Source organism: Nicotiana tomentosiformis, chromosome 2, assembly GCF_000390325.3.
Source record: "Nicotiana tomentosiformis chromosome 2, ASM39032v3, whole genome shotgun sequence".
NCBI lineage: Eukaryota > Viridiplantae > Streptophyta > Magnoliopsida > Solanales > Solanaceae > Nicotiana > Nicotiana tomentosiformis.
In genome coordinates, this window is record NC_090813.1 from 63,528,978 (window position 1) to 63,540,737 (window position 11,760).

Genomic DNA, 11,760 nt, shown 5'->3' on the forward strand with positions numbered 1-11,760 from the left:
AGATTTTAAATTCAAATTAATATCAATTATTTCACAAATTTAAAATGAGAATCGAATAAGTAAAAGTTCCCTTTTTATCATCCCGTAATCATCTTACTAAGCTCTGTTATTCAATGGACTAGAATTATGTAATCTTTCACTCAAGGAACACATTACGACCTTTTAATCTTGAAAAAATAGATGTTTTATACCAAAGAGAAGAAAAATATAATTTGATGGGATGCCTTCAACTTTCAAGTCAATTTGTTATTTGCTTGCTTCCACAAAACAAAGAGGAAAAAGTACAGAATTTGCACAATTAACACACTTGTGATAAAATATGATGTACATAAACAATATAGATAACAATAGAAAGAGGCAAAGCAAAAAAGGATGACCATTTGTTTTGGACATCCTCAATGACAGGGAGAGATTTGACTTAAAACTAGAAAAAGTGATACAACTTCCTATTACTGAATCTTTATCAGAAATCTGAGAAGGAAACATATGCACACTTATACTAAGGAAATATCCACAATTTGCTAGATGCTGCTGTTTGATCGAGATGAGCCGCCATTCCGGCTACTTAAACTTGAGTGATCCTTCTTCCACATAGCCTCGAAATTTTGAAAACATTTCAATGGTCTAACCTGCATAGAGTAACATATACAGGATGAAAAGAGAGATCTATGCTTAACTCAGAATTATTAAAGGGGCATTGAAGTAGCAACAGAACTATATTTCCAAAACACAAGACAGGCCATTGCTGAGACTAAAGTAAACGTTAAGCCTAAGAAAAGATTGCCTATCACCCTTGGCTATGTGAATGACACAAGTATGAAGGGAGAAAAGATGAAATGAAACAGTTTCAAAAGCACCGGCTTGTCCTCTAGTACCAGGTATGAAGAATATGACAATCAGCAGAAAACGAAAGAGAGACTCTAATCAACTAGAAAAAGCATGTTTTTATCTGCCAATTGAAGCATGGGCAGGTGAACGGAATGTATAGGAACTACTTACCCAATCACTGACGCTCAAGTGATTAGGTAATACATCTCTGTTTGACTAGAACTTGGCAAATAGTTTATCTCATTGACCCGAATATGAAAGTTCAAAATACATATGCACTGAACACCACTTAAGCGCATAGAGATGGTAAAAAAGAGCATGATGACTGAAGGGTTTACCTTCCAACGCCTTTTGTGGCCAAATTTGTTGTAAATAGACTCAAGCCTTGGGATAATTTGCTTGAAAGTTGGACGCAGGGCCGGCTTCTCATTCCAGCACTCTTCAATCAGCCTGGAAAACCCAAAGTCAGCTCTGATTTTCAGCAGTACTAACAACAGTCGAGTAATGATTTTGTAACCGTAAAAATTATACTTTGGAAATAAAGAAAGTAATTCACAGGAAACCAAATATCTGATAAAGTATCAAATACAGAACTACCGTTGTAAAACATAGTTAACTGTAGAATAAGTAGAATGAAAAATGTTACGGATTAATCCAAACCCTACTATTATTCAAAATAGTTCTCTTCCATTAATCCATTTAGGTATGGGTAGTTGACATCTGGAATCTGCTTCCTTTTCTTTCAATTTTATACCTATACTTTCCCTTCATAAATTGCATACCAATGTCCACCATCATTTTAGATCCTCCACAAAGTTTCACACAGGGAAATGATGGTCATTTCACCCACAACGTCGGATATATGGACCTTCGCTGTGAAAACTTTCCACGTATCACATTAAGTGGTGTTCTGGGCACTTAAAAAGAAATTTTAACTAATGAATGTTGTATAACCTATTAATCATAAAGGCAACATGCACATTGGGTCTGTCTTCTTCTGGCTTTTATGAAAACAACAGAAAGTTAAAGAGATAAGTAGACAATATTACCACTAGGTGTTAATCATCATTAAACAATTTTCAGACCTAAGCTACAACTCTTTCCCATGGACATACAAAGAGATATGCCTCTTTCACATAATTATCAGAGAAGTTATCAGTTTAAAACATTCAAAAGTTAGAACTTTCATGTTGACTGATTAAAGAGCATACACTGCTTAGTTAGAATTTTTATCTTTTTTCCTTTTGTTTTTGTGCCATTTGTACAATTCCGTCCAATTGCTTTACCAGTTCATTTACTGTTAAATTTGATAATTCACATATGATCTACTATAGATACATGTCCCCACCAGTCAAAATCATTGTATTTACTATTGAAGACTTTACGTTTCATCTATCCATCTCTTTCTCCATTTAAATTTGCCTCTGTACAATATCTCCTTTTCTTATTCTGCAGTGTAATTTTGTTGTTATTCTTACTCTTTTCACACATGTTAACTTAATCCATGCATGAATAAATTTACACTAAGAAACTACTAGTGGATTTAATTTTCTACACAGTTTCAACGATTTTATATATTAGAACAAGATTAAGAAATGTATTTTGAACAAGCTTATATGCTAAATTTTGGAGCATTTGGAACTTCATTATTAGTAATAGGATCAATTTTTTGTTACTTTCCATGCATGTAAATCTATTCCTTTCCTACTCTCAAATTTCGAATTTTACTTGCTATCTTAATAGTCATGCTTTTCTTAAATTCAATGAGAATACAGAATTGCATGCGCATTGCATAAGTTACTACTACTACTACTATTAGAATATGCAGTTTTACAGAGAAAATGATAAAAACTTACTCTCTAAGTCCATGGGCATAAAACTTCCCTGGAGCTTTAAAAGGAGGGCGCTCCTTGGCAGTATATAATTTAGGTACTTCATTTTCTATCTTTGCATGGAAAGGAGGGCAGCCTTCAATCATCTAAAGTACAAGACAGCGCAATTATCAAAATTCTAACCTGTTAGCAGAAACAAAAATAGCAAATATGCACATGCTTGACTTATGAAAGTTCATCAGGCATAATTTAGAAGTTTTAGCTGATATCCAGTATCATAGACCAGATAAAATGATTTGTCTACATGGAAGAAAATAAAACTCGCATAAGGTAGTTGTTCTTTCATCAGTTTGCTCATCACATGGTTACACTCTCCAAATAACAATCAATTGCATACTAAAAACCAATTTTAAGAATTCTCCCTTAAGTTAGCAAGAGTTCACTAAAGAGATTAATTTTTAAAAGGAAAGCTAATTACATTGCTTGTTTATTGCACCATAATAAATCTCCTCTTGATTGTATTGCATGGGAAGAATGTCGAAAAGAAACTATATTAAGGATTATAAAAGGTCAAAGTCATGAAGGAAAAGACACTAAGATTAAGTCAGAATGGATATATGGAATCTCAATTATGTGCAAGGTTTTATTTTCTCTTTCGTGGACTAGAGTGGTGCAAAAGAATGCCTTTATTGATCAAAAGTACATTCAAAACCTACAGTAACTCTCTAAACAGACAAAACGGCCTAATAGTGACCATCAACTATCAACCCCTTCTCCAACATGTTCTCTCAATAATGGAAACTCCCTTCAAAATGAGCGTGTTAATCAAGATAAATGCATTTGAACATTTATATTTTATACATATCGTCCGTATCCACGATGGATGAACAAAAAATTGTCCTTTCTTACATCCTGTAAATTAGAAGGAAAAAAGAATTACCTCTTGCAAAATTAAAGCAAAGGAAAAGACATCAACTTTGGTATCATATTCCTCATTTTTGAAAACCTCCGGAGCTACATATCGACCTAAACAAAAAGCAAAGAGGAAAGGGTTATAAGATTTCCAAGTATCAATCTTTCAGCAATATCAATCAATAGAAACAGATCAGTAGAAGCAAAATTTTGTGGCACGATGAAATGCTGCCGCAGGAATTTTACATCCATAACAAGCAGCAAAAACAGTATCACAACTTCTGTTTGAGGCTGTTGTCAAATGTCAGCATGGCTTTCCATTTGAAAAGAATCACTGTGATATCCGAAAGAAGCAGTACTCACAAGAAGTGTCATCACATGTCAGAGGCTTATCTTCTTTGACCCTGTTGGTAACTTTCAGTAGCTTGCTGACTCCAAAATCAGCAACTTTCAGATGTCCAGTGTCATCCCGTAAAATATTTCTGTTATATCAAATGAAAATATTAAAATATTAAGATGAAATCACTCAATTTTTAAGGAGGAAAGCTTCAAAAGTTGAGACTAGTCAACAAAAACTTGGATAGGAATTGGCATAAGCAAATGGAGTCAAATGAGACCTAACCAAAGGGGAAAACTTACGAAGGCTCTAGGTCACGATGAATAATTGCTTCAGGTCTAATTTCATGTAGATAGTTCAGTCCCCTGCAACCATATAAAATGCAAGAGTGTTAGAACCATATTCTACTTACACAGGTCATGCATCAGGGTAATCAAAGGCAAGCTTCAATTCTATATGAACATGAACAGTATGTTTGATAAAATTATTTGAGTAAATAACAAGTATGAGCTGATTGGAAAGAAATAAATACAATCAAATGTTTCACATGCCTAACAGCTGGGGGAATTCCCATGAATGGAAACCTAAATTTTAATGGAACTAGGCAAGAACTTGTGAAGAAATCCTTAGTGCTCCATTCCAATTGGTTTGAGCGGTTAACTCTTGCAAAAGTTTAAGAGTGATTCCAATGATTTATTTTTGAGAAAAGATTCCAAGGATTTATTCTATTTGTGTTTCATACATACATGTTAAATGGTAAGAGAACATGAAATGGGTATAAAGATATCATATCATATTTGAAGTAATACAGGGTACTACTGTTGTACTAATGGAATTTTAAGAATTGGTTAATTTTTCCATTATATGAGAGGTCATAATTTTTAGCTAGGACGTTGAAAGCAGATAAGAAAAGTGGGAAGTACAGAGTAATATCATATGATGTTTACCACTTTGCAATGTCGAAAGAGTGGCACTAAGGATAGGATATGTGATTGTAACCATCCAAAGTTGGACGAGAAGAACTATGACCAAGAGTAACTTTTTCATGTCAACTTTGTCTGATGGCAAAAGCAAACAGTGTTTCTCAATATTTGTTTTTCGCTTTTTTGTTTACTAAATACATCCTATTTGAGATACCTAAGGTCTGCTTAAAGCTAAATGCAGAAAAATGAGATATGCAGGGCACTACAATATTAGGTCAGCAGATAGCCCACAATTGAGGAAAATGTGGCAAGTCCAATAACAATTAACAAGTATTATCTTCTCTTTTCTTGTATTTTCTTTTTCTTCTTTCTTTCCATATTTTCAGTGGATATGAAAGCACTAGATGGGATCTTTTAGAAACACAATAGACGGTAATAATTAGATGCATTAAGCAGCAAATTTACTCAAAAAGTATAATCAACAGCAGTCCGATATCTTGCTTTGCCTCCCAAAGAGTGCTTACTTTTTGAAACTAAGAAAGATGCAAGTTGTTATGGATTCAAATGTTACTCCACATAGTTCCCTAGGTTCCAGACATTTATACAATTGGTCTTGTAATTACGTAGTCAGTTTATAACATTAGCTAATAGCACAGGGTGGCTTGTGAACCTTGCGATGTCCATTGCAAATCTGATAGCCTTGGTTGGTCTAAGAGGTCCTTCTTTCTTCAAATATGCATGGAGATCACCCTGGAAATATATAGCCATGAAAAGGTAATTAGTAACAATGGTATTGCTTTTGCAATAAAACAACAAAATGGAGAAAGGAATCAACTAAGACAAATAGGTTGAATAACTGAAAAGTTCACTGTCTAGTGAAATGTTCTGAAACATAACCATGCACGCCACAACAGGTTTAGATAAAGCAAAAACAAGAAAAAAAAAATTGGGATTACTTTTGGTAAGTATTCTGTCACTATCATCATCGGGCTGCTTTGTGTTACAGCACCAAGAAATTGGACGACATTTGGATGTCTTATCTTCTGGAGCAGTGCAAGCTCATCCCTGAATGCCGTCCTGTAAAAATCCGAATATTTAGAAAATGTAATAAAATAAGCGAGGTATGAGGAGAGCTAAACAATGCGAAGAAGCTCTTATGGCTTTTCCATTCTCATAATGCCATAGAAGAAATATTGATATTTTATACTCACACTTTATCCTCATCAGCAATCACATCCTCTCCGAATTTTTTAACAGCAACTTGTATTCCACGCCACGAGGCAATATGGAACGTTCCCTACAATATCTCAGGAATCATCAGAAAGATAAAAAAGCAAAAGTTGAAGATTGGAGCGATATACTAGCCGAATACGAAAAGAATCAGACGAACATTCCCAGCTTTTTCCAAACATACCACATCAATCAGAGGATTTCTAATGACAGAAACAAAGAAGAAGATGAAGATCAACTTATCCTTAGTAACTGAGCAGCTCTCATCAGATCAAGCAAAGATGTGATCGAGCAGCTACATTTGGTATCCTTTAGTGATCTTACCTCATAAATGTTTCTTTTTCATTTCTTTTCTCCCTTTATATTTATTTTTTCGGAGCTACTGTCTGGGCCCGCGTCTCAGCTAGTCTACCGGCCACCTGGTCACCTCCAACAGTATACCTACCAAGGTTAAAGCAAATGGGCTTGCACTGAGCATTAAACTGGGAATTCGAACCTAGGATATCTTGGTTTGTCTCCGCTGCCTCAACTATAAGCCATCTCCTTGGGGTCTTACCTATAAAACCTTGTGTCTGTATTCTCATCCCATTAATCAACTCTTCTATCAGACTATGGATGCACATGGGGCCAAAGTTGCTCAATGAAAGAAATGAGTACCTCACCTCTAAAAACTTTATAGTTCTAAATTTTTTTATCATGCAACTGTGGCTCTAATGATCTATCATCGTATTAGCATAATATTAAAACCTAAGGTGCCTACTCAATTTAATTGGGATTGTAAACTTTTCACTAGAATCTTCCAAGATAATAGGTTAACAGACAGTATTTTGTAAGGAAAATCACCATACCTAGCCCATTGAAAATAGCTAATTCTTTTGAAAACGACAAACCCTCGAGAGCCATAGGCGCACAGTCTCGGTAGATAATGGGTCCTCCTCTACCCTTCGTCACTTAAATATCAGGCTTTTGTCCGCAGCAAGGTTTCAAAACCGTGCCCACACATCATGTGTTGTGCTCTTACCACTAGACCAACGCCTTGCAGACAAATAGCTAATCACCAATCAAATTTATCTGAAGTGTTATCATTTTATCTGTTCGCAATCCATGCAACAATGATAGATGCACTCTTCTGTAGCTAATAATGATGGAGCTTTTGTCTTTCACGTCTTATATACATCTTCTGCTATCTCTTTCTTTTGAACAATGTTCATTCGGAGGGTTGGATAGCAGAGTTAAAAGGTCCCGAGAATGGTTTGTTACTTTTTCTTATGATCCTCCATTCTCACTCCTCTTTTCTTCCCTTCTCATTCATGGGCCATACTTGAACTCTGAATTCCAATTTAGATTACATCAATACACTCAGTTCACTTTACCTGATCTTCTAAGGTACGAAACCCCTCAACAATAGGCAAACCACGCAATATAGTGTGTGGAAGACTACGGAATCAATTTCAACATTAGAAACTTCTTAATAGAATAGTTCAATCATCCATTACAGGACTGATACTCATTAGAGGCTCAAGTTAACATTTCTCATTTGACATCTGTGTTTAGGCACCTCCTATTAACTGTATGTTGCTTGTAACTGGAACTCTTTTTATTTAACTTTCTTGATAACTTTGTAGCTGGTTTGTTTTCTAGGTACAGCAGCCGCAGTCGAACCTTATGCAGCTGTCACACAGGTGGCTGACCCTTCTATGAAGAACAATATAATAAGTCTATAGCTTGAGTCACATAACATTCACAACTCAAAGACAAGGTAATTTCCTGGACTTGTTGGGCTACTATGACAACATCAATGCAAATCTATAACAAGTATTCATATATGTTACTACCAAAACCCATACCAGATTAGTTAAAGACAAAGATATCACCGAAAATGACTAGTACAATGCCAAAAATTAAAGCGAAAATAAGAGACAGGGAAAAAGAATATTGCAATGTGTAGACTCTGGCACAGAGGCATGGCGAACCCCCTAAAATAACAAACACAAAATTCTGCTAGCCACCAGAGTATAAACAAAATATTTACCTTGGTCAATTCAATGCTGTTCGTGAAATCAAGTTCTTTAGCATCAATCTCATATTCTGGAACTTCACGTGAATTATTGACATGCATGGGTGCCATCTGGATGGGAATTTTATTTTGCCAAAACAAAGTTAGATAGCAATAAAGCCAAGCAAATTCTTCTATGAAAACAAATTTTTTATTTCTTAGTTTTTCTTGTTAATTACTGGATGAGTAAATAGAACGGAATGTAAAACTTACAGGAGGCTCGGCACCATGTTCCTCCAGTAGCTTGATCACATGATGATTTTTATAATGTATTGCATCTCCAAGAGGCTGTTCAACCAAATATCAGATTGGTGCAGAAGTATTATCAAATAGGAAAAGCAGGATATTTTTTTTTAAGTTTTACATGGCAACATTGTGTCATGAATAATTTGAGGAGTCAAAAATAGCAGGTGATTGATTCATGAAAATGCTATTGTCATTTTTAGTCTTCCCTCAATGCCAAGGGCGGTGTAAGTAAAACAACTGGGAACTGCAATTCTCAGGTCTACGTGAAATTGTACAGATATTATGGCCTGCCAAATCATTTGTATACAAGTATAACAACCGCCGTACTAAAAGAATAACAATGAAATGATGCCTGAGAAAATTGAAGTAGCTCTAGAGAATTTAGCAGTCTGTACAATATGGGTATGAGGAACTCAGACCAGGGGAAGAAACTAATAGAAGCTGAGGTTCTCCAAATCAGCTCAGGCCCCGGATGTAATTTTTAATCTTTGCTGAAATCATTAGCAAACAAACTTCACAGTACACTACTCATTTGATAACAGTAGATTTTATTTTCAAGACATCTTTTTAATATTTGATTCATTTCTGCAAGTAATTGTAATTTATAGAATAATGAGGAGCTAGAAGACTCGAAATTTGCTAAAAGATTCAAATTTAACCAATGATGTAAAATGTTTTAGTCAAAAAAAAACTTTGGCTACCAGCGCCTAGATGATCAATTTGAATTTTGAAGCTCCTCTAATGTTACAAACATAACATGCATATAGAAAAAACTCTTTAATTTCACTGCATATTTGTGTGAAAGGACATATTAGCTTCTTAAAGAAGCAGAAAGGCTCTCAAGTCTTCATATGTAAACCTTATGGTGGTTTTGGAAAGTATAAAAATAACTTTAGGATGTTTGACATTCATCAAATAAATGAAGAGACTATAATAGCTCCTCATACATTTGCTTTCTCCTCTCACAAGGAACAGATATCGTGTGAGCTTTAGAACCCTCAAATATCTTCTTTTTTTGATTTTTGGTAATTACCCTCAAAATATCTTACAGCTGATAAAGTTCCTCGTTTTATAATATTCACATGACTCATAAGGGTACTAACGTCTACCAAGGCCTTTTATGCTTTAGTATAAGTTCTTGACCATATTGTGCCATTTAACAAAGTAAACTACCATAAACGCAAGTCGATGCAAATGGAAGGGCAAATGCTTTTCATCTAGCAAATTGCCAACAGCAAAAGTACCTTAACCAGAGTGAACGGATAGCAACACACGCCATCTGAGGATTACCTCAAGTCCACAATTATCCGGGATAAACTTGGAAAGAAAAACCAAGTGACAAATATTCAACATCACACCTGCATCTTTCTATAGCTGAAGAAAATCCTAGTTCGACAATACAGATACAATCGCAAACTTTTTTACCAATCACCAGCTAACTGCCCAAAAATGATGATACTAACAAACAATCGAAAATCATATTCTTAATCAGACATCATCTAACTATAACAATCAGTAGTAATAACAGAAACTATATGCTAATTAAACTAGTTTCATGAGATATACCGTGCTTCCCCATCGATCTTTGGGATCAATTTCAGCCCCATTATCAAGCAACAGCTTCACAACATCACTGTAACCTTGGCAAGCAGCAACATGCAGTGCAGTCCTCTCATCAATGTCTCGAAAGTTTACATTAGTCCCTAAGTCCAAAAGCTCCTTGATCCCCTCTATATCACCCTCATTAGCTGAATACATCAACCTGATCTTTGGATCAATATTTACAACATCACCTTCTTCTCCATCTTCGCTCTCAATTTCCACTGCCACCTCAACCCCCTTTTCCGGTGCAAGGGACGATTGCTTACCCAATGCGAATCTTACCGGTTCCATTTCTAGATCAGGATTCATCCAACAACTAATTTGCTTAAAACCCCTTTAAAGATCTGCAATCGCTCTACTCAACAAGCCCACTGAAACGTGAATTTGACTTTAAAACAGTAAAGAATAAATAATGCAGCTTCAGAAGCTTAAAACAATGAAAAAAGACTAAAGCTTTTTATTTCAAGAATCCAAATTTAGCAAAAGGGTATTAGCAAAACTCATTGCTTCAAACTAAAGCCTTTTCAAGAATCCAAAATTGGCAAAAGGGTAGCCTCTAAACTTATTGCTTCAATACAATTTTGAATCAGAGGTGAATAATTTTGAAAACAATCAGAAAAAGAAAAAAAAAAAAAAAAGAACTTTGAATAAAGCAAAAGACAAAGAAACTTTTGAAAGTTTAGCTGTTTTAAGAAGAAATGTTTAAACTGAGAATTTGCTTAAAATGGGGGCTTTTAAAAGGATAAGAATGTGATGATTTTGAGAGTTTCAGAGGGTTTTAGGAAAGTGAAAAAGTTGGAAATCAAGAGGGGGTTTTGGTAAACGTTGACAACTGGAAATAAGGAAGAAGGAAGCGCATGATAATCACGCGTCGATGGATGCGATTGGTGGAGAATCTGATTTTACGCGCAAGTTGGTCGGGAAGGAAGTTAAACCAACTGTAACGGACGTAGGTCAGTATGTAATTTCATCTAAATGTTGGAGTTTCTTGTAATTTATGGAAAATTAGAAGTGCATTTATGGTATTTGGTCAAACATGACTCTTTACATTTAATACTATGTTATATGAAGCTATTTCCTTTTTGGACTGTTGCAAAAAAAATAACCTCTTTCTAAATTTGGAAACAATTTTGTTTAAACTTACAATTCTATCCTTAATGAGATGTTTTTATGACCACACAAATACTCTGGGTCCCTTTTTAAATTGTTTAGGACCACAAATTCCAAAAGTCTTCATTTTTTTCTTACACTCCATACTCAGTCAAACAGGTTCACATAAATTGAAACGGAGGGAAGGAGTATTTAATAAGTTAGCCAACTTGGTTCTTGATTGTCTGGATTTTTATCTCTGAGTTAGATTTGGATCATAGAATATTAGAGAAGATGATAGCTGACCATTTCTTTGATTGCCGGCCTCAGAACAAAGGAATGCCTTGACCTTAACATGATCTTATGTTGAAACCCACAAATTCCGTAGGAGAATACTTGAATTTCAAGTAAAGTCATGCCTTTTGTTATAGATTTATTTTTCTCTTTCTTGAGTATATAATGATTATAGTTTTTTGCACAGAATCAGGGTGGGCGTCAGTCGGTGCAGTTCAAGTTTCAAGAAGTTCGGTTTGATTTGTTTGGTTTTCGGTTATTGATTTGATGTACAAAAAATCGAAACAATCGATTAATTTTCGGTTTAGTTCGGTCGATTTTGGCCCTGCCCTTTGGGGTTTTTCTCCACTGAAAATCAAGTTTCAATTATTAAATGTTAGCTTAATTTTTCTCTTCAATTTCACATGACAA

General features: G+C 35.0%; 1 protein-coding gene across 1 annotated transcript; it reads right to left on the minus strand.

Annotated features, from left to right (window-relative positions):
- Positions 1-289: 289 nt before the first annotated feature.
- On the minus strand, positions 290-10,775 carry LOC104084539 (serine/threonine-protein kinase 12-like). The gene is made up of 12 exons (XM_009588424.4): positions 9,931-10,775; positions 8,332-8,406; positions 8,095-8,190; positions 6,044-6,129; positions 5,789-5,909; positions 5,503-5,582; positions 4,212-4,274; positions 3,936-4,054; positions 3,601-3,686; positions 2,685-2,806; positions 1,167-1,278; positions 290-629 (listed from the first exon to the last, which is right to left on the minus strand). The coding sequence occupies exons 1-12, from the start codon at positions 10,273-10,275 to the stop codon at positions 522-524; spliced, it is 1,413 nt and encodes a 470-aa protein (XP_009586719.1). The 5' UTR covers positions 10,276-10,775; the 3' UTR covers positions 290-521.
- Positions 10,776-11,760: the final 985 nt, after the last annotated feature.